A 26,411-nucleotide genomic window follows, 5' to 3' on the forward strand; every position below is an offset into this window, starting at 1 on the left:
ATCCCCGCAACTCATGTTCGTTGCATCGGTGCACTGCTGCTGTCAATTGAATCCAATATTGCCAGGTAGAGATAGGTCTCTTGTGACATTGAATATATGGCCATTTTTAAGACTGGCAGGAATTTTAAATAAAAAACGAACATTTTTATATTAATTTTGAATATAAGACACACCTGAATTTTGGAGGCAATTTTTCCGAAGAAAACAGTGCATCTTATATTCTATAAAATAGGGTACATCCTGTTCCATCCTGTCGCAGGCGTATCTTACTTTTTATAAGACAGGTACCCTATGAAAGCGTCTATGTCACTTAGCAGTCATGATACTACTTCTGCACAGAATTTCATGTGGGTGTGCACACCAGTAAGCTGGCCTCATGAATTAGCTACCACTACCAAACTGGCTAAGAGAAAAGTCAGTTAACCAGTGGTACGTTATGCTGCTAAGCAAACATGGTCAACTGCAGTGGCTACCTACAACCCATGCCACCTGGATCCCCCACCCCTCTCCCAGTATGAACTTCGCTTAGTTGTATAGATGCTAGTTTTCTTACAACACAGCCTTTTTCTCTGCAGTCCCCATGACATCAATCTCTTGTGTCCCTCATCCACATCTACTCCTGTCTACATACCTTCCTCCCCACTCCTCCCCCTCTTCTCTCTAGTCCAATCAGTTAACCTTCACCCACATTGTTTCCCCAGCATAATTTCTCCACATGCAACTTCCCCTGCCTACATCTCGACTCTGTCGCATTCCTGTCCTGTTACCAAACTGCTTCTCCCTCTCCCCCTCCCCCTTCCTCTACTAGAAGTCCACTTTGCGCGTCCATCTCCTCATCCATCACAGCTACCCTTCCATACTTTTCTTGCATTGCTTCTCTTGTTTCATACGTCAGGCAGCTATAAACCTTCCTATAAATAACACTGCAACACCAGACAACAGTTTGAAACTGCCTGTTATGTGCTCCAATAGTATTTTGTTTCAACTAACTGTTGATTAAAATGTCATGGCATAAAATTCCAAAATATTTAATTAAATTTAGGTACTAAGAAATTAAATCTGTTGCACAATTACAGTTTGCACTTTTTCCTTGTGGACATACAGAGAGGTTGTTGTAAAAAAAAAATCAACATTTTCTTCCAGAAACTGAAAAATGTGAATCTGCAACAACAGAGATCTTGGAATCAGCTTTACTCCATGACAATGAGAAAGGTATGTTAGGTTTAACATTTTTGTATGAGAATATTGATGTTGTTGCATGAGGAAAAAACAAGAATCGGCCTCAAAGTAATTTCTTTGTATCTACAGGGTGTAACTAGATTCCCCCCTTTTTGAGGACTTGTTGTAGGGACCAATATGATTAATTTTAGCATAGGAACTACTGTCTGGAAATGTATTGTTGTCCTGCTACACACAGCACATGTCGCTCTCTGACTTCTGTTGCTTGTTGTCTGGGTCCACTTAGAAGAAAGGCTTGAGGTGATGACCACTGACGTCAACACAGATACGGTATCTCCATACCATGTTCTGGTACACCTGATCACCAGTCCCTGGTCCTCCATCATCTGTTACAGCCATAACCCATACCAGTAGGTCTTCGCCAGATGCCACAGGGATCTTGTAAATCAAGAATTTGATGTTACCCCACAGGTAGTAGTCTAGCTGGTTAAATGTGGGAGAATGTGCAAGCCAGGCAGTCGGGTCACCATGACCCATCCACTGTTGTCCAAATCGATGGTCCAGATGATCTCAGGCTGCATATGAAAAATGAGGTGGATCGCCATCATGCTGCAACCACACATTTTGACACATGTGCAATGGCACATCTTCCAAGAGCCTGTGCAGTGCACCTACAAAGAATTGCAAGTAAGTGGCACTCATGGAAGAAGGTATGACCCAATGACACATCCATCCAGGAACTCACCCCAAATGTTCAGATTGTGTTGTTCCTGCGACCTGTGGCGGCACACAGTAGCCAGGTTTTTATCAGCCCATACATGACTGTTGTGAGAACTGAGAACACCTTCCCTCATGAACTTGGTTTCATCCATGAAAAGGATCTACCATGAGAAGTCAGACTTGTCCACACAGTGGTGCAAGAACCACCTGCAGAAGTGGACTTGTGATGCAAAATCCTGTGGCTGCACTGCTTGTATCTTCTGGGGATGGTATGGGTGTAGCTGCTACCCATGCAGAACACACCAGACTGTATGGTGATTAAAACTCAGTCTACGTGCTGTGTTGCTAGTACTCATTGTCATATCTTCTTCCACTGCATGGGATGCAGACTTTTCAAAGTTGGGTGTACAGCACCGCTGTCTAGCACCACAGTCGACTCTGTTGGTGGTGAATGTACCCATACCTGAGGCGCACTGTCCACCGCAGCAAAGAGGGAGTGCGTAGCTGTTAGGTGGTGTGGAAAATGCTCTGAAGACAACCAATAAGCAACCCTCCTACTGCACCAAGTTAACCATGCAATAAGATCATATTGGCGTATTCCACAAATCTGTAATTCACCATGGTTAACAGCAACACACTAAAAATGAAATGTATGTACAGTTTGCATTCTGTTCTGTAGTGAATGATGACTACTAGACAGTAGTACAGTATGAACAAAGACAATAAGAACAGCAGCAGGTACACACATCTCTGGGCAGATCACAAATGGCATGTAAATAAACATATAGTGGCCATGGGACATCAGTCTGACTCCAGCCTTAACTTTTGACGCATCTCCATGGCAGCAAGTTCCATATTTAGCTATTCTTGTGTTTTCTTAATAGTATGTATTGCTTAAATTTTGTGCATGGTTTCATATTTTAGAGGCTTAATCTCACATTTTGTAACTGTATATTTAGGCAGTCAGTAGCGCTTTACTTGATCATTTGTTTCTTTTGAAGACAAGTGACCATTCACTGCAGCCTAGTTAGCCAGTCAGTCTGGCTCCATCTGTCACTTGTGACACATCTCCATGGCACCAAGTCACATATTTATCATTTGCTGTGTTTTCTTAATAGTATATACTGCTTAAATTTTTATGCATGTTTTCGTGTTTAAGAGATTTATTGCCAGCATCAATTGGTGACAGGTCATGAGGGTAACAAATTGTATATCTAGGTACCTGTCAGCATTTATAGTTCACTTCTTCAGTTAGTGTTGCTAGGATAGGTAGGATGTCTGCATGCTGTATACTGATGCAGGAGGAGCTGGCTGCAATTCGCAAACAGCTTAATGTGGTTTTGGCTATGGTCAGCCCTCTCAGGCTGCTGCCTCAGGGTGTAATGGTGGCAGAGAATCTGGTGCATCACGCAAGACACCTCAGATATTACTTATTGCACCCACAGGCCCTGCTGCCAATGCATCTCCTAGTGTATTTGATGCATAGATCTGCCCTCAGAGCAGGGTGAGTGGCGGGACATAACGCATTCGTGTTGCTGGAGGCAGAGGGCCAGTGTGGAGGCTTGGTGTCTGGCCCCATCTATTCATCCTGTGAATAAACAGGTGGCCATTCCCTGCTAGTTATTGGGAGCTCCAACATTGAGTGTGTTATGGATTCACTTAGGCTAGCATTCAGGGGTGGAAAGAAAGCCATTGTGCACTTGATATGTCTGCCGGTGGGCCTCATTCAAGATTTGGAGGTGGCCTTACCTGCAGCTGCTGAGCATGCAGGGTGCAGTCGTCTGCAAGTTGTGAAGGATCAACAGTGTCTGTCAAATGGGTTCTGAGGTCACCTTCAGTTCACACAGGTGTCTGGTGGAGGTGGTGAAAGCAGCTGGCCTCGCACTCGGGGTGCAAGCTGAGCATGCAATTTGCAGCGTTGTTCCCAGAGCTGATGTGGCTCCTTTGGTTTGGAGCTGAGTGGAGGGTCTCATCCAAAGGCTTCATTGACTCTGTGGCAGTCTTGGCTGTGGATTTCCTGACTTGCATTATCAGGTGGGGAACTTTAGGACTCTCCTTGGCAGGTCAGGGGTGCACAACACAGTGGTAGCAACTACTCAGGTAGCGGAATACTTGTTGAGTACACATGGGGCTTTTTTAGACTAGGCAGTAGTTTGAGGTACTCACCAGTTGATACTCAAATTGGGACATCAAACAGTGTTCAGAGTAAGGCACTTCAAATATCAAAATTTTATCAGTAAATTGTCAAAGTATTCATAACAAAGTTCCTGAATTTACTGCCCTATGTGAAATTAATCACACTCAAATTATTCTTGGAACAGAGAGCTGGCTAAAGTCTGAAGTAGAAAACTCTGAAATATTTAACAAGTAATGGAGTGTTTATTGGAAGGACAGAATAGATGCCAAGGGAGGTGGACTGTTCATTGCAGTTGACAAAAATATTGTCTCTATTGAGGTTGAAGTTGAGTGTGACAGTGAACTTACCTAGTTGTGTATAACAGGTCCAGGTGACACCAAGTTAATTGTTGGATGTTTTTACCAGCCACCTGATTCTGCTGTGACATTTCTAGAGTCATACAAAGAAAGTCTACAATCAGTAGTGTGTAAATACCTAGGTCATGCAATACTAGCTGGAGGCGACTTTAACCTAAGTACTGATTGGGACCTCTGTGGATTCATTGCAGGGGGTGCAGACAGTCAGTCTTGCATAGTACTTCTGATCACATTTTCCAAAGACTGTCTTGACCAGCTACTTCAGCAGCCCACACACATTGGAAGTATCTCAGACCTTGTAGCTATTAACAGGCCGGACATTATTGATGTTGTCAGTGTGGAGACAGGGATTAGTGATCGTGAGGTCACCATAGCAACTCTGGTTACAAAAGTTAATAAATCAGTCAAGAATGCCAGGAGAGTGTTTCTCTGAGTAGATGAGCAGTTGTTAGCATCTCACTTAGACAATGAATTGCGATCATTCAATTCCAGTTTGGTGAACATACATCAGTTATGGACAAAGTTTAAACAGATTGTAAATTGTGCTCTGAACAAGTATGTGCCAAGTAAGTGGATTAAGATCCACAATGGTTTAGTAATGAAATTCAGAAAATGTTGAGGAAGCAAAGACTGTTGCACGTGCGGTTCAAAAGAGAAGAAGCAAATGACAAAAAGTAAAAGTTAGTTGAGATTTGTGCATCTGTGGAAAGATCTATGCATAAAGCGTACAACTTCAACCACCGTCATACCTTAGCAAAAAATCTGGCTGAGAACCAGAGAAAATTCTGGCCCTATGTAAAATCGCTTAGTGGGTCGTAAGGCTTCCATCCAGTAACTCGTTCACCAGTTTGGTGTGGCAGTTGAAGACAGCAAAATGAAAGCCGAAGTTTTAATTCTGCATTTAAGAAACTGTTCACACAGGAGAATTGTAAAAACCTATGGTTGTTTGACCATCACACAGACTCCCATATGGACAACATAGTGACAAACAACAAACATCCCTAGTGTAGAGAAACAACTGAAAGAGTTGAAAACAAATAAATCACCAGGTCTGAATGACATCCCAATTCAGTTTTACAAAGAGTACTGTATGGCATTGGCCCCTTACTTAGGTTGCAGTTATTGTGAATCTCTCACCGAAGTGCAAAGTCACAAATGACTGGGAAAAAGTGCAGGTGACTCCCATATATAAGAAGGGTGAAAGAAATGGCACCCAAAATTACAGACCAATATCGTTAACATTGGTTTGCTGCAGAATTCTAGAACACATTCTGAGTTTTAATACAGTTTGAATACAATAAATTTCTAGAAACCCAGAAGTTCAAGTCTATGATTCAGCGTGGTTTCAGAAAGCATTGTCTGTGTGAAAGTCGGCTTGTCCTTTTGTTACATGATATACTGCTAACTGTGGATAAAGGGCAACAGACAGATCCCTTATTTCTAGATTTCTGAAAAGCATTTGACACAGTTCCCCACTGCAGACTTAATGAAGGTACAAGCATACTGAATAGGTTCCCAGCTGTGTGAGTGGCTTGAAGATGTCTTAAGTAATAGAACCCAGTACGTTGTCCTCAATGACGAATGTTCATCAGAGACAAGGTCTTCGCTAGGAGTACCCCAGCAAAGTGTAATAGGAGTGCTATTATTTTCTAAATACATAAATGATCTGGCTGACAGGGTGGGCAGCAATGTGCAGTTATTTGCTGATGATGCTGTGGTGTATGGGAAGGTGTCAAAAATACGCGACTGTAGGATGATACAAGATAACTTGGACAAAATTTCTAGTTGGTGTGATGAATGGCAGCTGGCTCTAAATGTAGAAAAATGCAAGTTAATGTGGATGAGTACGGAAAAAAAAAAAAAACCTGTAACGTCCGGATACTGCATTAGTATTGTTCTGCTTGACACAGTCATGTTACTTAAATATCTGAGGGTAATGTCTGCAGTATGAGATGGAACGAGTATAAGAGTGGTAGGGAATGCGAATAGTCTACTTCGGTTTATCTGTGAAGGAGACTGCATATAGGATGCTAGTGCAACCTATTCTTGAGTAATGTGAGGGTGTTTGGGATGCACACCAGGTCAGATTAGAGGAAGAGGCAATTGAGAGGCAGGTTGCTAGATTTGTTACCAGTAGATTTGAACAGCATGCAAGTATTACAGAGATGCTTCTGGTACTCAAATCAGAATCCCTGGAGGGAAGCCAATGTTCTTTTCGAGGAATATTATTCTGAAAATTTAGTGAACCAACACTTGAAGCTGACTGCAGGATGATCCTACTGTTGCCAACATACATTTCACGTAAGGACCATAAAGGTAAGATATGAGAAATTAAGATTTTTATGGAGGCATACAGACTCATTTTTCACTCGGTGTGTCTGTAAGTGGAAGAGGAAATGACACAACTGGTGGTGGTACAGGGTACCTTTCGCCAAGGACCGTACAGTGGTTTGTGGGATATGTATGTATGTAATACTGTAGTGGCTCTGAGCACTATGTGACTTAACTTCTGAGGTCATCAGTCGCCAATACTGTAGTCAGTGGCACAAAAATGCTAAACTTAACTGTCTTGGTCCCCACTAAAGATCTTCAACACCTGTAAAGGGAATTTATTATACCCTGTACAAAATCCATTATGGATTACATTTTGAGGACTGTGATTGTCATTTAGAATGAAGAAACACAAAATTCTGTGTCGTTCATGAAGTTTTACTTTATTTACTATGTGTTTTGATGGTTAACCATTATGAGGTGAAAGGCATCTTCTACATGGCTGCTATTAGTAGTAAGCATTGGTGATTTTCTGTAGCAGCATGTGAGATGGCCAGGGGGTTATGTTGTGATTGATGTACAAGCAATTTCACTTTTCAATGGAAGAATGTAGCACACATACTGCTGCATTTAAACTTGCAAATTACAACAACTTGGTTACATCTTGTATCACTGCACAAAATCACCACTAACACCCACCATGTATAACATACCTCCACCCAAAAGAGGAAAGGCCACTGGACCTGATGGAATACCAGTTCGATTTTAAACAGAGTATGCTAAGGAACTTGCCCCCTTCTTGCAGCGGTGTACCGTAGATCTCTAGAAGAGCGTAGTGTTCCAAAAGATTGGAAAAGGGCACAAGTCATCCCCATTTTCAAGAAGGGACGTCGAACAGATGTGCAGAACTATAGACGTATATCTCTAACGTCGATCAGTTGTAGAATTTTGGAACATGTATTATGTTAAAGTATAATGGCTTTTCTGGAGACTAGAAATCTACTCTGTAGGAATCAGCATGGGTTTCGAAAAAGACGATCGTGTGAAACCCAGCTCGCGCTATTCGTCCACAAGACTCAGAGGGCCATAGACACGGGTTCCCAGGTAGATGCCATGTTTCTTGACTTCCGCAAGGCGTTTGATACAGTTCCCCACAGTCGTTTAATGAACAAAGTAAGAGCATATGGATTATTGGACCAATTGTGTGATTGGATTGAAGAGTTCCTAGATAACAGAACGCAGTATGTCATTCTCAATGGAGAGAACTCTTCCGAAGTAAGAGTGATTTCAGGCGTGCCGAAGGACCATTGCTATTCACAATATATATAAATGACCTTGTGGATAACATCGGAAGTTCACTGAGGCTTTCTGTGGATGATGCTGTAGTATATCGAGAGGTTTTAACAATGGAAAATTGTACTAAAATGCAGGAGAATTGACGCATGGTGCAGGGAATGGCAATTGAATCTCAATGTAGACAAGTGTAATGTGCTGCGAATACATAAAAAGAAAGATCCTTTCTCATTTAGCTACAATATAGCAGGTCAGCAGCTGGAAGCAGTTAATTCCATAAATTATCTGGGAGTAGGCATTAGGAGTGATTTAAAATGGAATGACCATATCCAATTAATTATCAGTAAAGCAGATGCCAGACTGAGATTCATTGGAAGAATCCTAAGGAAATGCAGTCCGAAAACAAAGGAAGTAGGTTACAGTACACTTGTTCGCCCACTGTTTGGATATTGCTCACTGGTGTTGGATCTGTACCAGATAGGGTTGATAGAAGAGATAGAGAAGATCCAATGGAGAGCAGCATGCTTTGTTACAGGATCATTTAGTAATCACAAAAGCATTACGGAAATGATAGATAAACTCCACTGGAAGACTCTGCAAGAGGGATGCTCAGTAGCTCGGTACGGCTTTTGTTGAAGTTTCGAAAACATGCCTTCACCAAGGGGTCAAGCAGTATATTGCTCCCTCCTATGTATATATCGCGAAGAGACCATGAGGATAAAATCAGAGAGATTAGAGCCCACACAGAGGCATACTGACAATCTTTCTTTCCATGAACAGTACGAGACTGGAATAGAACGGAGAACAGATAGAGGTACTCAAGGTACCCTCCGCCACTTGCAGAGTATGGATGTAGATGTAGATGATGGCTAGCCTTTGAAACATGTATTGGATAAAATAAAATTTCATGAATTTAGCTATGGTAGTCATTGATGCTGAGGAACAACAGAAATATGCTACTGTGCCTGGAGATGATCATGTCAGTTACCAGTGATAAATTGTTTTGCTCTACGTCAAATAGAACAGAACTTTTTGCGTTGAATTTTGGATGTTTCATTTCATATACTGATGTGTTTCAAATTGACGCTGATAGATATTTTCTTACATGTTTTTCTGCATGTGGTGCTTTATTGTCTACTCTTCATAGAATAATTTGCTTGCATGTCGGTTATTAGTGTTGAAACATTAGGTGATCCTCAAAGAAGTGTAGTGGCGGGCATTAGTGACCACAAATCAGTTAGGATGGAAATTAGGAGTTTAGTTACAGTGTCAGTAGCAACAAAACAGAAATGATATTAAAGTTAAAATTTAACATAGGTAGCAGAACTAAAAGCTTTTGTAATATAAAACTGTGTGAGGTGGGTAGAAACTGGGATAACAGTAAATGACAAGTGGAGAAAGTCTAAGGAATAAATAAAGAGTGGACAGGAACAGTGGATACCAGAAGAAAGCAAGAGGTGGCCGTATCCAGCATACTGTAACAAAAAAATAGGAAGTTGTAAAGTAAAATGTCAATAAAAGCTGTCAGAAACACACATCACTTAAAACGAAATAAGGAGAGAACTAGTAGCAAAACAATGATTGAGTCAGACATTATATGAGAAACAGTAGCTCACGAGGTAAATATTACGTATTCCTCTAATTATGTAAGTTATGTAAAAGGAACTAACAGCATTCCATCTCTGGGAGGGATGTAATATGCAGCACAACACAATGGCTCAAGGAAACACTCTGAATGTATTTAGGGAACAAGTTACTTGTGAATCGCAACTTCCAGGAGGATGTGGAAGTGACATTACATGAGAGGGGTGAGGAGACAATTAGTGAGTATCACTGTAGATGTGTGTCCCCCCCACCCCACCCCTCCCTTCCATGGACCTTGCCGATGGTGGGGAGTGGGGAGGCTTGCGTCCCTCAGCAATACAGATAGCCGTACCATAGGTGCAACCACAACAGAGGGGTATCTTTTGAGAGACCAGACAAACGTGTGCTTCCTAAAGAGGAGGATCAGCATCCATTTCAGTAGTTGCAGGGGCAACAGCCTGAATGATTGACTGATCTGGCCTTGTAACACTAACCAAAACCGCCTTGCTGTGCTGATACTGCGAACGGCTGAAAGCAAGGGGAAACTACAGCCATAATTTTTCCCAAGGGCATGCAGCTTTACTGTATGGTTAAATGATGATAGCGTCCTCTTGGATAAAATATTCTGGAGGTAAAATAGTCCTCCATTTGGATCTCCAGGCGGGGACTACTCAGGAGGACGTCGTTATCAGGAGAAAGAAAACTGGCGTTTCATGGGTCGGAGCGTGGAATGTCAGATCCCTTAATCGGGTAGGTAGGTTAGCAAATTTAAAAAGGGAAATGGATAGGTTAAAGTTAGATATAATGGGAATTAGTGAAGTTCGGTGGCAGGCGGAACAAGACTTCTGTTCAGGTGAATACAGGGTTGTAGATACAAAATCAAATAGGGGTAATGCAGGAGTAGGTTCAATAATGAATAAAAAAATAGGAATGTGGGTAAGCTACTACAAACGGCATAGTGAACACATTATTGTGGCCAAGATAGGTACAAAGCCCATGCCTACCACAGTATGCCAACTAGCTCCACAGATGATGAAGAGATTGATGAAATGTATGATGTGATAAAAGAAATTATTCAGATAGTGAAGGGAGACGAAAATTTAATAGTCATGAGTGACTGGAATTCGATAGTAGGAAAAGGAAGAGAAGGAAACGTAGTAGGAGAATATGGAATGGGGTTAAGGAATGAAAGAGGAAGCCACCTGGTAGAATTTTGCACAGAGCATAACTTAATCATAGCTAAAACTTGGTTCAAGAACCATGAAAGAAGGTTGTATACAAGGAAGAGGCCTGGAGATACTAGAAGGTTTCAGATAGATTATATAATGGTAAGACAGAGATTTAGGAACCAGGTTTTAAACTGTAAGACATTTCCAGGGGCAGATGTGGACTCTGACCACAATCTATTGGTTATGAACTGTAGATTAAAACTGAAGAAACAGCAAAAAGGTGGCAATTTAAGGAGATGGGACCTGGATAAACTGACAGAGCCAGAGGTTGTAGAGAGTTTCAGGGAGAGCATTAGGTAACGATTGACAAGAATGAGGGAAAGAAATGCAGTAGATGAAGAATGGGTAGCTTTGAGAGATGAAATAGTGAAGGCAGCAGAGGATCAACTAGGTAAAAAGATGAGGGATAATAGAAATCCTTGGGTAACAGAAAAGATATTGAATTTAATTGATGAAAGGAGAAAATACAAAAATGCAGTAAATGAATCTGGCAAAAGAGAATACAAACGTCTCAAAAATGAGATCGACAGGAAGTGCAAAATGGCTAAGCAAGGATGGCTAGAGGACATATGTAATGATGGAGAGGCGTATATCACTAGGGGTAAGATATATACTGCCTACAGGAAAATTAAAAAGACCTATGGAGAAAAGAGAATGACTTGCATGAACATCAAGAGCTCAGATGGAAAACCAGTTCTAAGTAAAGAAGGAAAAGCAGAAAGGTAGAAGGAGTATATTGAGGGTCTATACAAGGGAAATGTTCTTGAGGACAATATTATGGAAATGAAAGAGAATGTAGATGAAGATGAAATGGGCGATATGATACTGCATGAAGAGTTTGACAGAGCACTGAAAGACCTAAGTCGAAACAAGGCCCCGGGAGTAGACAACATTCGATCAGAACTACTGACAGCCTTGGGAGAGCCAGCCATGACAAAACTCTACCATCTGGTGAGTAAGATGTATGAGACAGGCGAAATACCCTCAGACTTCAAGATGAATATAATAATTCCAATCCCAAAGAAAGCAGGTGTTGACAGATGTGAAAATTACCGAACTATCAGTTTAATAAGTCACAGCTGCAAAATACTAACACGAATTCTTTACAGACGAATGGAAAAACTGGTAGAAGCTAACCTCAAGGAAGATCAGTTTGGATTCCATAGAAATGTTGGAACACGTGAGGCAATACTGACCCTACAACTTATCTTAGAAAATAGATTAAGGAAAGGCAAACCTACGTTTCTAGCATTTTTAGACTTAGAGAAAGCTTTTGACAATGTTGACTGGAATACTCTCTTTCAAATTCTGAAGGTGGCAGGGGTAAAATAAAGGGAGCAAAAGGATATTTATAATTTGTACAGAAGCCAGATGGCAGTTATAAGAGTAGGGGGGCATGAAAGGGAAGCAGTGGTTGGGAAGGGAGTGAGACAGGGTTGTAGCCTATCCCCTATGTTATTCAATCTGTATACTGAGCAAGCAGTAAAGGAAACAAAAGAAAAATTCAGAGGAGAAATTAAACTCCATGGAGAAGAAATAAAAACTTTGAGGTTCGCCGATGACATTGTAATTTTGTCAGAGTCAGCAAATAACCTGGAAGAGCAGCTGAATGGAATGGACAGTGTCTTGAAAGGAGGATATAAGACGAACATCAGCAAAAGCAAAATGAGGATAATGGAATGTAGTCGAATTAAATCGGGTGATGCTAAGGGAATTAGATTAGGAAATGAGACACTTAAAGTAGTAAATGAGTTTAGCTATTTGCGGAGCAACATAACTGATGATAGTCAAAGTAGAGAGGATATAAAATGTAGACTGGCAATGTCAAGGAAAGCGTTTCTGAAGAAGAGAAATTTGTTTGCATCGAGTATAGATTTAAGTGTCAGGAAGTCGTTTCTGAAAGTATTTGTATGGATTGTAGCCATGAATGGAAGTGAAACGGGGATGACAAATAGTTTAGACAGGAAGAGAATAGAAGAAGCTTTCAGAATGTGGTGCTACAGAAGAATGCTGAAGATTAGATGGGTAGATCACATTGAATAGAATTGGGGAGAAGAGAAATTTGTGGCACAACTTGACTAGAAGAAGGGATCGGTTGGTAGGATATATTCTGAGGCATCAAGGAATCACCAATGTAGTATTGGAGGGCAGCATGGAGGGTAAAAATCTAAGAGGGAGACCAAGAGATGAATACACTAAACAGATTCAGAAGGATGTTGATTGCAGTAGGTACTGGGAGATGAAGAAACTTGCACAGGATAGCTGCATCAAACCAGTCTCTGGACTGAAGACCACAACAACAACACTATAGATGTATCAGAGACATTTGATAGGGGCTATCATGAGCTCGTTTTAATTACGTTACGAACTACTGGAGCAAAAGACAGAGTAGTATGTGGGATACTGGCATACCTGCAGGGCAGAACCCAAAGGATAAAAGTAAGAGAGATGTTTCAGAGAAAATAGAGCTAGAGTCAGGGGCGGCAAAGGAAAGTGTGTATAAAATAACATAGGCACAGAGATCCACTCTAATATCTGACTGGTTGCAGATGATCTAGTAGTATGTTGCAGAATTTGGCAATTACAGAACTGTGGGACTCTCCTAGATGACCTTGCAAAATTAAAAAACATGGTAAAATAGAATGAGTATTAATGTAAGCAAGAATTAGTTATTTAGTTTCTGCATCAGAAAATCTGTGACAAAATTTTAATACAAGTTAGCAGGGGAGGGACACTCTGTATCAACTAATTTTAAGTATCTTAAGAGTGATGGCAAAGTACACTGAGATCCTCATATGAGAGGGATACTTTGCCAAGGCAGGCAGTGTCCTCTTCCAAGTGGTGAAAATCTTGAGGGGCTGTTCCAGAGAGGTGAAGCAAGAGACATACTGTGCCTGGGTAAGGCCTCATCAGGAGTACTGCAGTTCTGGATGAGGCATATACTAATCATGCCTGATTTCAATCCTGGAAAGCATATAGAAAAGAGTAGCAAGATTTGTCCAGTGAAATTTCAAAATATGCAGCAATGTCACTGCCATGTTAAAGGAGATGATATGAAACCCATTGGAAAGCTGGAGAAAAGGTCACAGATTAGGTAGCAAGTGTTGAGCTGTTGCAAGTTGTTATGTGTGGACTGGTATTAAAAATGATTTGAATGTGGAAGGAAGTTAGAGAAGCCAAAATTTTATACCATTTCCGTAAAATAAATGTGCTATCGTGTATTGTGTCTGTGGGTTGATTTTCTTTCATATGTGATGGGGAAAGTGGAATATTTTACTGATAGAAAGCTCTTGAATCCCATACTTGAGACACTACAGAGTTTCAGGTAAAGTTTGGAACTGAGTATGTTGAGGAACTAAATGAAATTCGGTGATTGTGTACATAAATATATATGTAAACCAAGAATGTACAAGGGGTAGTAATAAAATTCTATTTTATCACATAAAAAAAAGCTGAAACTACTAAACTTGTTAATGATGTTAGTTCTTTAAATATTCACCCTTCAGTTTAACATATTTATACCAATTATGAATGGCTTCGCATAGCCCTTTGTCATAGAAGTTTGCAGTTCGACTGTTCAGGAAACATTCCACCTTGAAAATCATTTCATCATCATTATGAAATGGCCATCCCATGCACATCATTATGAAATGGCCATCCCATGCAGTGGCTTCTTCATCCAAGAAAAAAGGAAGAAGTCACTGGGTGCATGCCATGAACATACAAGGGTGAGGCAAAATTTGATAACCTGAAGAATAAACTCTTGTGACTGTGTCCTGTGCAGAATAAGTTGACTTGTTGTCATGGAGCAAACCCATCCCTTAGATAGCTTCCCACAGTGCTTCCCCTTGACAGGCTCGTGGAACCTCATCGGGAGATTTCACCAGTATGCTCCTGTGACGGTTGCCATTTATGAGCATCAGACTATGACAGTCCCAAAAAAAACACTTAATGTAACCTTGACCAATAGTGGTTAGCTTTTTTTGCCTTTTTTGGCAATGGTGAACCACATCTTTTCAGTGCTTGGTTTGCTCCTTTGTCTCAGATTATTTTGTTACACCCAGCAGTCATACATGGTGACTAAGTGAATGGGTGTGAGCAGCTGCAGAACCCAGAAGAAACCGAGCTTTGCAATGTTCAGAATGTCATGCAAGATATGGAAAACTGACCTATGACCGATTTTCACTTTTTCCAATATCACCTTGATGATTATGCTCCGGTCTTTGAGCACCAGGACCACCACTCCTCTTGCAAGTCCCAGTTTTCACAGGGAAGTGCTCTGTCACTTTATTTTCATCATTCAGACTTGTCTGATCACATTGGAAGCATCTGCACCACCTAACCATTATATGTCATATGATGGTGTATTGTTGTACACCTCCATCAGCTCGGCATCAGTCGTTACATTATTATTCCTACTTAAGTGTAAAAAATTAATTGCTGCACAACATTCCACTTTATCAATGGGCTGTGCCATTTTTTTGCTCTTGTAGTGACATACTGCGGCATGAGGATTTCAGTGTGTACCAGAACTACAAGCAAGTACCTGCAAACAACATAAAATTAATCATGTAACTTTATCTTTTTGAGGGGATTCATAAAACTTTGAGTACTTATCATGTGTTGCTAAAGAAGTATTAAAGCTTCATTGTAATGCAATATAGTAGTAGTAGTAGTAGTAGTAGTAGTAGTAGTAATAGTAATAAAATTTTCTTCCATATGGCATTTCCACAAGAGAGGAAAGCATTCTCATTATTTATGATTTATAGGTTTTGTGTGCACAATTTTTGATTTATAACTGGATAATAGAAATTTACAATCTATCTTACAGAGAGTGGAGACAAATGCACAGTTACAGCAATAAGGCAAAGACTTTCAGTTCATCTCCCTATAATGGATCCAGCTTTCCTGTATGGTGCAAAAAAAGGTACGTTAAATAATTACAAATATTTTTTGTTGTAAAATATTTCTCCAGATGACAAGAGAAAATTTCATAGTTGATTTGAGTTAAGAGTGTGAAACATGCATAGATGTTGTGTATCACTGTCTTAAATTGATGCCCTCATTCGGGTACGACCACTAACAGCAACCATTCCACCATCACCAACAGTAATTGTTCATTTTACTGAAGCCAAATTTTTGAGACATTCTTCATGTGAAAATATTTTATTAATTTCTCCATCATGTTTTAGGGAATAAGATGTCAGCAACTGTACCTAAATGCAATGTGTATGGTAATTTTTCACACTTCAGACACATTGTCATTGCATTTTAATATTGCAACACTGAGAGCATATTCTCATCGTGGGTTGCTGTAGTATAATGTGTTGATTACTTCTGATTATTATTACCACCATTGTTGTTAAAATGTTGTAATAATGAAGAGCTTTAATACATGATAACCCGTACTTCACAACCTCAGTGGATGGAATGTCATTGCTGATGAAAATTTTATACAGCCTCACTTTATACCATTAAATTTATCAAACTTGCTGAATTATCTGAAGTTCTGATCATACAGTGTAAGCTTTCACGGCTGGTACTGACTTCACTTAAAACTTCCAGTGTACTAGGCAAAACTTCCAGTCTACTAGGCTGTCATCGATTTATAAAAGTTTCTCCTAATGTTTTCTCACTGACTGCAGGAGACATCTTCAGAGGTAAAAATGTCAAACTGCAACCACAACTCGTGGGAGCGCCGATTACATAGGTGGTATAGAGAGCACCACAGTGTTCATCAAGTGATGTCGGCCATGAGACTATCACTGGTATTGCCAAAATTCTACATTGAAAGTAATCAATCATCATTTGTACGTTGCAGTGTTGACATCCGAATTTTGTCTAATTTAACACCTTCCTCTTTTCTGTTAAAATTATTATAGTGTTTATAGATCCCCCATGAACCATGGACCTTGCCGTTGGTGGGGAGGCTTGCGTGCCTCAGCAATACAGATGGCCGTACCATAGGTACAACCACAACGGAGGGTTATCTGTTGAGAGGCCAGACAAACATGTGGTTCCTGAAGAGGGCAGCAGCCTTTTCAGTAGTTGCAGGGGCAACAGTCTGGATGATTGACTGATCTGGCCTTGTAACATTAACCAAAACGGCCTTGCTGTGCTGGTACTGCGAACGGCTGAAAGCAAGGGGAAACTACAGCCGTAATTTTTCCCGAGGACATGCAGCTTTACTGTATGGTTAAATGATGATGGCGTCCTCTTGGGTAAAATATTCCGGAGGTAAAATAGTCCCCCATTCGTATCTCCGGGCGGGGACTACTCAAGAGGACGTCGTTATCAGGAGAAAGAAAACTGGCGTTCTACGGATCGGAGCGTGGAATGTCAGATCCCTTAATCGGGCAGGTAGGTTAGAAAATTTAAAAAGGGAAATGGATAGGTTAAAGTTAGATATAGTGGGAATTAGTGAAGTTCGGTGGCAGGAGGAACAAGACTTTTGGTCAGGTGATTACAGGGTTATGAATACAAAATCAAATAGAGGTAATGCAGGAGTAGGTTTAAGTATGAATAAAAAAAATAGGAGTGCGGGTTAGCTACTACAAACAGCATAGTGAACGCATTATTGTGGCCAAGATAGACACAAAGCCCATGCCTATTACAGTAGTACAAGTTTATATGCCAACTAGCTCTGCAGATGATGAAGAAATTGATGAAATGTATGACGAGATAAAAGAAATTATTCAGGTAGTGAAGGGAGACGAAAATTTAATAGTCATGGGTGACTGGAATTCGTCAGTAGGAAAAGGGAGAGAAGGAAACATAGTAGGTGAATATGGATTGGGGGGAAGAAATGAAAGAGGAATCCGCCTTGTAGAATTTTGCAAAGAGCATAACTTAATCATAGCTAAAACTTGGTTCAAGAATCATGAAAGAAGGTTGTATACCTGGAAGAATCCTGGAGATACGAAAAGGTATCAGATAGATTATATAATGGTAAGACAGAGATTTAGGAACCAGGTTTTAAATTGTAAGACATTTCCAGGGGCAGATGTGGACTCTGACCACAATCTCTTGGTTATGAACTGCAGATTGAAACTGAAGAAACTGCAAAAAGGTGGGAATTTAAGGAGATGGGACCTGGATAAACTGACAGAGCCAGAGGTTGTAGAGAGTTTCAGGGAGAGCATTAGGTAACGATTGACAAGAATGAGGGAAAGAAATGCAGTAGATGAAGAATGGGTAGCTTTGAGAGATGAAATAGTGAAGGCAGCAGAGGATCAACTAGGTAAAAAGATGAGGGCTAATAGAAATCCTTGGGTAACAGAAGAAATATTGAATTTAATTGATGAAAGGAGAAAATATAAAAATGCAGTAAATGAAGCAGGCAAAAAGGAATACAAACGTTTCAAAAATGAGATCGACAGGAAGTGTAAAATGGCTAAGCAGGGATGGCTAGAGGACAAATGTAAGGATGTAGAGGCTTGTCTCACTAGGGGTAAGATAGATACTGCCTACAGGAAAATTAAAGAGACCTTTGGAGAGAAGAGAACCACTTGTATGAATATCAAGAGCTCAGATGGCAACCCAGTTCTAAGCAAAGAAGGGAAGGCAGAAAGGTGGAAGGAGTATATAGAGGGTTTATACAAGAGCGATGTACTTGAGGACAATATTATGGAAATGGAAGAGGATGTAAATGAAGATGAAATGGGAGATACGATACTGCGTGAAGAGTTTGACAGAGCACTGAAAGACCTGAGTCGAAACAAGGCCCCGGGAGTAGACAACATTCCATTAGAACTACTGACGGCCTTGGGAGAGCCAGTCCTGACAAAACTCTACCATCTGGTGAGCAAGATGTATGAGACAGGTGAAATACCCTCAGACTTCAAGAAGAATATAATAATTCCAATCCCAAAGAAAGCAGGTGTTGACAGATGTGAAAATTACCGAACTATCAGTTTAATAAGTCACAGCTGCAAAATACTAACGCGAATTCTTTACAGACGAATGGAAAAACTGGTAGAAGTGGACCTCGGGGAAGATCAGTTTGGATTCCGTAGAAATGTTGGAACACGTGAGGCAATACTAACCTTACAACTTATCTTAGAAGAAAGATTAAGGAAAGGCAAACCTACATTTCTAGCATTTGTAGACTTAGAGAAGCTTTTGACAATGTTGGCTGGAATACTCTCTTCCACATTCTAAAGGTGGCAAGGGTAAAATACAGGGAGCAAAAGGCTATTTACTATTTGTACAGAAACCAGATGGCAGTTATAAGAGTCAAGGGGCATGAAAGGGAAGCAGTGGTTGGGAAAGGAGTGAGACAGGGTTGTAGCCTATCCCCGTTGTTATTCAATCTGTATATTGAGCAAGCAGTAAAGGAAACAAAAGAAAAATTCGGAGTAGGTATTAAAATTCATGGAGACGAAGTAAAAACTTTGAGGTTTGCCGATGACATTGTAATTCTGTCAGAGACAGCAAAGGACTTGGAAGAACAGTTGAATGGAATGGACAGTGTCTTGAAAGGAGGATATAAGATGAACATCAACAAAAGTAAAACAAGGATAATGGAATGTAGTCGAATTAAGTCGGGTGATGCTGAGGGAATTAGATTAGGAAATGAGACACTTAAAGTAGTAAAGAAGTATTGCTATTTAGGGAGTAAAATAACTGATGATGGTCGAAGTAGAGAGGATATAAAATGTAGACTGGCAATGGCAAGGAAATCGTTTCTGAAGAAGAGAAATTTGTTAACATCGAGTATAGATTTAAGTGTCAGGAAGTCGTTTCTGAAAGTATTTGTATGGAGTGTAGCCATGTATGGAAGTGAAACATGGACGATAACTAGTATGGACAAGAAGAGAATAGAAGCTTTCGAAATGTGGTGCTACAGAAGAATGCTGAAGATAAGGTGGGTAGATCACGTAACTAATGAGGAGATATTGAATAGGATTGGGAAGAAGAGAAGTTTGTGGCACAACTTGACTAGAAGAAGGGATCGGTTGGTAGGACATGTTTTGAGGCATCTAGGGATCACAAATATAGCATTGGAGGGCAGCGTGGAGGGTAAAAATCGTAGAGGGAGACCAAGAGATGAATACACTAAGCAGATTCAGAAGGATGTAGGTTGCAGTAGGTACTGGGAGATGAAGCAGCTTGCACAGGATAGAGTAGCATGGAGAGCTGCATCAAACCAGTCTCAGGACTGAAGACCACAACAACAACAGATCTCGATAGTGTCTCTGTACATACGTGCATGATTATGCGATGTTTTCGATATGACACTCGTCTCAGTGAATTTTATTTCGTGATCAATCTGTTTGAGTGTTGAAGACTAATTTATGATATGTAGTTACATTGTGTTGCTATAGAAGAAATGCAGGGGAAAATTAATTTTCTTGAACATGTTAATATTTCACTTTGGTCACAGAACAAAACAATCAAAAACCTATCACTGTAAATTTTGATGAACTATATCGGTGCTAACGAGTACGATCTTGTAGTGATTTTGTTGAATATTCCTAATAAATAGTGGATGCAGTATCTGGTAATTTGTTGATAACCATCTGAAGTGACCAGTGTGATGTGTTTTGTGATAGATGGAGAATTTTTTAAATACAGTTCATAGTCATTTTCATTTGAAGGGTTCAACATGTAGGTCAAAACCAAACTGCAAAAACAGTCTCACAAGGGATGAGAAGATAAAGCATGCTCTATTGGCCATTTGAGACCAACACAAATATTCATACTATGGTAATGACTTGAGTGGAAGAAATTTTTGTCAAATACTTGCAGAGTCTAATAAATTACACTTTTCTGACGGAATGGCAAAATTAACAGTCTGCTGGATCATGTATGTAACTGTAAAAGAACATTATTTTTAGAATTTTTTTTCAAATAACTACCAAATAAAATCCCCCCCACCCCAGGTCTTTTCTAACTACCCTCAAGTATGCTTTCATTCAGTTCAATTCTCAGTATGAATTCATATTTTAATGATCATGGCCTATATGCTACAAAGTCCATGGCACTGAGGGAAGTGGCTTAATGGTTAAGAACATCATCAAAGAAACTGAGGAGGGGGTGATTGTCAGATCCCTGTTCAGCCATCAAAATTAATATTTTTTGAGATTTACCTAAATGATTCCTAGGATGAGACCTTTACATCTCACAACTGAACTAGTTTTTTGTATCTAATTATCTAGGTGATGATGATATGGTAAATTCTTGACATTCCTGCAAGAAATTCATTTTTAAAATTACGATTCTCCTATCGTAAGGGACTACACATAAATGGGGCAAAAGTTAAAGGTGAGGTAGGTACTTTTATTAATTAACAGTATTAGTCCTACCTCACTACTGTGTTAACAGTTTGGTAACCTAATATGCTTACACACACACACACACACACACACACACACACACACACACACACACATACACACACACACCAGTGGTCAGTGAAAACACAAATTAAAAGAAAATAGCAAATACCTTTGTGTGCTGTTCAGGGACACTGAATTCCAGTAGTTCCTGGCAAAGTACAAAAGCAGCAGAAAAAGTATAGGGAATCCCTGAAGACTCTAAAAGCACATTATTATGCTGAACAGATAAACAAATCTACTAATGTTATTAGAAGACCCTGGAATATAGTAAGCAATGATGGTGAAAAGAAGAAAGTATCCAGGTCACAGTAATACTGCACTAGGAGAAAATGGAATGTTGATTAGTGAGCCAAAGGCAGTATGTGAGGTCTTCGCAGGACATTTTAGTTAGTCATACAGATTAGAAATTCATGAAACAGCACGAGAAATAAACTCAGTTATAGTGAGTAACTCATTTTCTCTAAGGAGTGTAACAGAATGCAAGGTAATGAGAATCATCTAAAAACTCTAAATGGAACATCTTGTGGCTGGAATGACGTATCATCTGCATTATTTCAAGAAAATAGAAATGGATTAATAAAATCACTAACACATTTAATAAGCAGTTGAAATTGCCGTGGGGTTTTTCCAAGCCTGTTAAAAATCACTCAGATATGATCAGTGTATAAAAGAGAACAATTACTGACATAGATTATTTATAGACCAATTTAATTGACTTCAGTGTGTGACAAGTTGCTTGGAAGAATAATTGCAGACCAATTGGAATCTTTCTTCTTCAAATACAACCTACTAAAGAACTCGCAGCGAAGGTCTGAAAAGGGTGATGCACAGTGACAGCAGTAGCAACTTTTCTTCCATTAACTGCTAAGCAGATTGTATGAAGGAAACAAATTCATTTGGTCTTTTCTGGACTTGTCTAAGATCTTTTAGTCTGTGAATCATTCAGTAGTTTTATCCAAACTTGAAACTTCAGATAGGATTGACACTGAATTTCCTAAGGTTTTACCTCCAAGATAAAAGACAACATGCTAAAATAAGTCAGAAGAGTGATAGTAAGATCCTAATAGTAAAATCAACATGCAAGACTCTCAAGTATGGAGTCCCACAGGATAGTATTCTTTGGGCTATTAGTAGCGTAACACTACCACATTACTCAAAGCTAGTGAACTGTGCTGACAATACAGCATTTATTAGCTGGGGCTGTACTGAAAGACAGAATTGCAAAACAATGAAGAGAATTTTGGCCTTATCATGAATAAACTTGCACTGAATATGGACAAGGCTGGTGTAATGGATCGATTTCTTTTCTTGATATGTGTTAATGATCTGCCACTACACATAACAGATGATGTAAAAAATGTTCTGTTTACAGAAGACACATTGTGAAAGACATGGAACATAATATAAATGATGTAGCTAATAGCGTATTCAGTAACATCAGTGCGTGACTTTTGGAGAACAGATTAATGCTTAATTGTAACAAAACTCTGTGAATACATTTTCTGACACAAAAGTCTTGCAGAAGCAAAATTCTATTGTCCAAAGATAGTCAAATAGTCAGTGAAGTCAACAATTATAAATTTTTAGGGTTGAGGATAGGTGGGAGGCTTTCTAGGACATATAGCTTTCAAGCTTTCGCGAAGAAAGTAAATGGTACTGTCTTCACTATAAGAATGAGCTCCACTGTCTTTAACACTGGGACAAAAATGCTTTTGTTTACTTCATCTATTATCTCGTATAGTATACTCTGGAGCAACTCTATACTCTTTATCAAGAATATTCTTAGTCCAGAAATGAGCAGTCAGGCTATTATGCTGTGTCAATTCATGAACTTCATTTAGGCCATTATTCAGGTTTCTCAGAATTCTAACTCTCCCGTCCCTGTACTTATATTCCAACCTGGGATATATTGTTTCAGAAACTGCAACATTCACTCAGTGAACAATAGACGGAAAAATTATATACATTTCAATAACACTTCCTTACGCTTTGTACAGAAAGCTGTGTACTATTCAGCAGGTTTCATTTTCAGTAGAATTCTAGTAGACTGAAAAAAAAAACTGATTGTTAAATCACAAGTGTTCAAATCCAAGTTGAAAAGTTTCTTTGTGGCACAGTCCTTCTATTTTGTACAAAAGTTCCTTGCATTAGTTGACAGCTTTTCTCTGCAATTGGTCACTTGTTCACATACTCTCTGTTTTTCATATTTTATTAATTCTTTTATTATGTTTTATAAGTTATATAATCAGCATTCTGTAAATTATACAGGATGTCCCAGGAGGAATTGTCAGTATTCAGGGATGTGACAGGAAGTATCATTCAAAGCAAAAAAGTCAAGTAAACATGGGCTCTAAAATAAATACACTTAAGAGGTCCGTGTACTTCATCTTCAGTACTGTAATACAATGTCTTCTACTGCAAGCTCTTTGCTTTCCATGTTTTGAGTAGGGGCACTATGGACCAAAACAACAAAAAGAGTCCAATAAACATGGGCTCTAAAGTATGAGGGTACTCCCAAAAGTAAGGTCTCCTATCTTTTTATAAGTACAGAACTCTGTTTTTGTGGCAGTTGGTCACACTGTTATGAAGAGTGCTTCACCCGCTGTGTGAACATGCGCACACTGCACTGAGGCGCTCAGTCTTGGCTTGGCAGCCATTGAGAATGGAGCTCCCGTTGGATGTTACTGCCAAGTGCGAATTGCGCGCAGTTATTCAGTTTTTGAACGCAGAGGGCACTGCGCTGATTGAAATCCATCGCCAATTGATGGAAGTGTATGGTGTGTCGTGCATGGATGTCAAAATGTTTGTAAGTGGTGTAGAGAGTTTGCAGCTGGTCGGACCGAAATTCACAACTAACAAAGGAACGGGAGACCGTCAATTTCTAAGGAGACAGTGTTGAAGGTTGAGCAAAGCATGCATGAAGATCGCTGATCATCCTAGTTGATCTCTGCACATTGGTTCCTGAGGTTTCCTGAAGCACCGCTCACAGAATTTTAACTGAAACATTGAACTACCGGAAAGTGTGCACAAGATGGGTGCCACGCATGCTGACTGAGGACCACATGCAGCAATGAGTTGATGCTTCCTGCGCATTTCTTCACCACCTTGCAGCCGAACAGGACAACTTTCTGGACTCAATTGTCACGAATGACAAAACCTGGGCGTACCACTTTACACCTGAGACCAAGCAACAATTACGCCAGTTCATAACTTTCTGAACAGCATGGTGGCGAGCTGGTACAAAAACGCATCGACAAAAATGGTGGTTATGTCGAAAAATAGCTAAATGTTCAAGCTGTAAACTGATGTAAACCATTGTAGAAATAAACAGGTCTATGTACTTTAAAAAAAAAAAAAGGGAGACCCTACTTTTGGGATTACCCTCGTACATACCTCAAGAGCTGTGAGCACTTGCTAATCTCTGCCACTGTGCAACACATCTCTTTTACTGGACAAGTGCTCATGGGCTTTGGGGTATACAGTTTAGAGCCCATGTTTACTAGACTTTTTTTATTTAAATGATCATTCCTGTCATCTGTAAATACTGATCATTCCTGCTGGGACATAATGTATGCTAACTCTTTCCATGACCAAATAACATTGGCTTCCATGGTCCCCTGTAATGTGATAAATAAACAAATTAAGTTTTGAAAGTAGGTGACAAGGTACTGGTGGAATTAAAGCTTTGAGGATGGGGCGTGAGTCGTGCTTGGGTAGCTCAGTCGGTAGAGCACTTGCCCGCGAAAGGCAAAGGTCCCGAGTTCGAGTCTCGGTCCGACACACAGTTTTAATCTACCAGGAAGTTTCAAATGAAGTTCTTGTTAAATTATAACCAGTCTAAAGTGGACACAAATATTGAATCTCTGTCTACAGCTGAAAAATATTATATACATGAATTTTTAGACATTGTAATGGATGAAAAGTCTTATGTGGAAAGGACATGTCAGATGCATCTGTAAAAATATTACCTGCAAAATTTCCTTACTGAAATGCCATACAAATATAACTACTCCGGTCCTAAGGCAAATACACTAAGTATTAATCCACTTGCATTTTCAATATACTGTAGGATTGATATTTGGGGGTGTGACACCCATAATCTATATGGGTACAATATTCAGGCCAGTTAGAAGAAATGCTAATATAAACAAATACCAGTTGTGTAGCAAGTTCTTCATGAAGTATAATTTGCTGACTGTGTTCACAGCATGCCTTTAAGACAATTGTATTTCTAAAAGAAAATGAATAAATTAGGGTAATAACTAGAGACAGACATAAATCATTACAATACACAAACAAAATGTGATTACCGTATTTACTTGAATCTAAGCCACACTCGAATCTAAGCCGCACCTGAAAAATGAGACTCGAAATCAAGGAAAAAAAATTTTCCCGAATCTAAGCCACACCTGAAATTTGAGACTCGAAATTCAAGGGAGAGAAAAGTTTTAGGCCACACCTCCAAATTGAAACAAAGTTGGCCCATTGTAATATGAGAAACAATTTAGGTCGAATGAGTGACGATACAGCTACGGTAGTTTGGTTTGAGTCGTAAGCTTAGCTTTACCAGGTAGCAATTGCTATGCGTCAGGCGCTCCGTCCGTATTTATATGGGTACCCTTCCTTTTTCATGTGCTTCTCTGGTTTGAATCGATTGCTTATTTTTCTTTGATCTGATAAGTGCTGTTCTCTTTGTTATAGGTGTTTATGTCACTCTAAGCTGAAAATGCATTATTGTACTGTCTCATGCATTATTTGTTGCATTCTGATAATGTGTGTTTACGACCTGTTGCCGCTCGCGGCATGGCTTGCTTTTGTGTGCGCTACCGCCGCTTACGATAAAAAAAGAGAGGAATTGTCTCATTAGTGAAACAATGGCAAGAGACTGCTATTTGTTGTTACTTACACTGCTACTTTCTTTGATAATGATCAACAAGAACCAAATAATAGACTGCTTATGATAGAAGATGTTCTGAACGAGAGTTTAGCTAAAATTTTTTGCCGTTTGAAAATCTTTGCAGACGCCTCTTTTGTACATTACATTCTGCACAGAAATTAGTCATTTTAGATTTAAAAATCTAGTCAATTGCCGTGCTTCATTTCTGACTGTATCACTATTAGGCATAAGAATAATACGAATATAAGCATGACATGATATGTATATTCTTCCGTGTTTGCTGTTGTCTCACACTAGTTTCGTATTTTATTAGGCAGACAAGATTTAAATAAGATAGCAGCAAACATGAAAGAATACATGGCAAAATGTTTATATTCGTGTTATTATTATGGTGAAGAGAATACT

The 26,411-nt window shown here is 39.6% G+C and overlaps 1 protein-coding gene across 1 annotated transcript in view; it reads left to right on the forward strand.

The window, feature by feature from the left end:
- LOC126183299 (Fanconi anemia group M protein) overlaps positions 1-26,411 on the forward strand; it is a 237,968-nt gene that overhangs the window by 156,483 nt on the left and 55,074 nt on the right. The window contains exons 16-17 of the mRNA XM_049925138.1: positions 1,144-1,212; positions 15,601-15,696. Of these exons, the coding sequence (XP_049781095.1) occupies positions 1,144-1,212; positions 15,601-15,696 (165 nt within the window). The remainder of the gene's footprint in view (positions 1-1,143; positions 1,213-15,600; positions 15,697-26,411) is intronic.

Source organism: Schistocerca cancellata, chromosome 4 (genome assembly GCF_023864275.1).
Source record: "Schistocerca cancellata isolate TAMUIC-IGC-003103 chromosome 4, iqSchCanc2.1, whole genome shotgun sequence".
Classification (NCBI taxonomy): domain Eukaryota; kingdom Metazoa; phylum Arthropoda; class Insecta; order Orthoptera; family Acrididae; genus Schistocerca; species Schistocerca cancellata.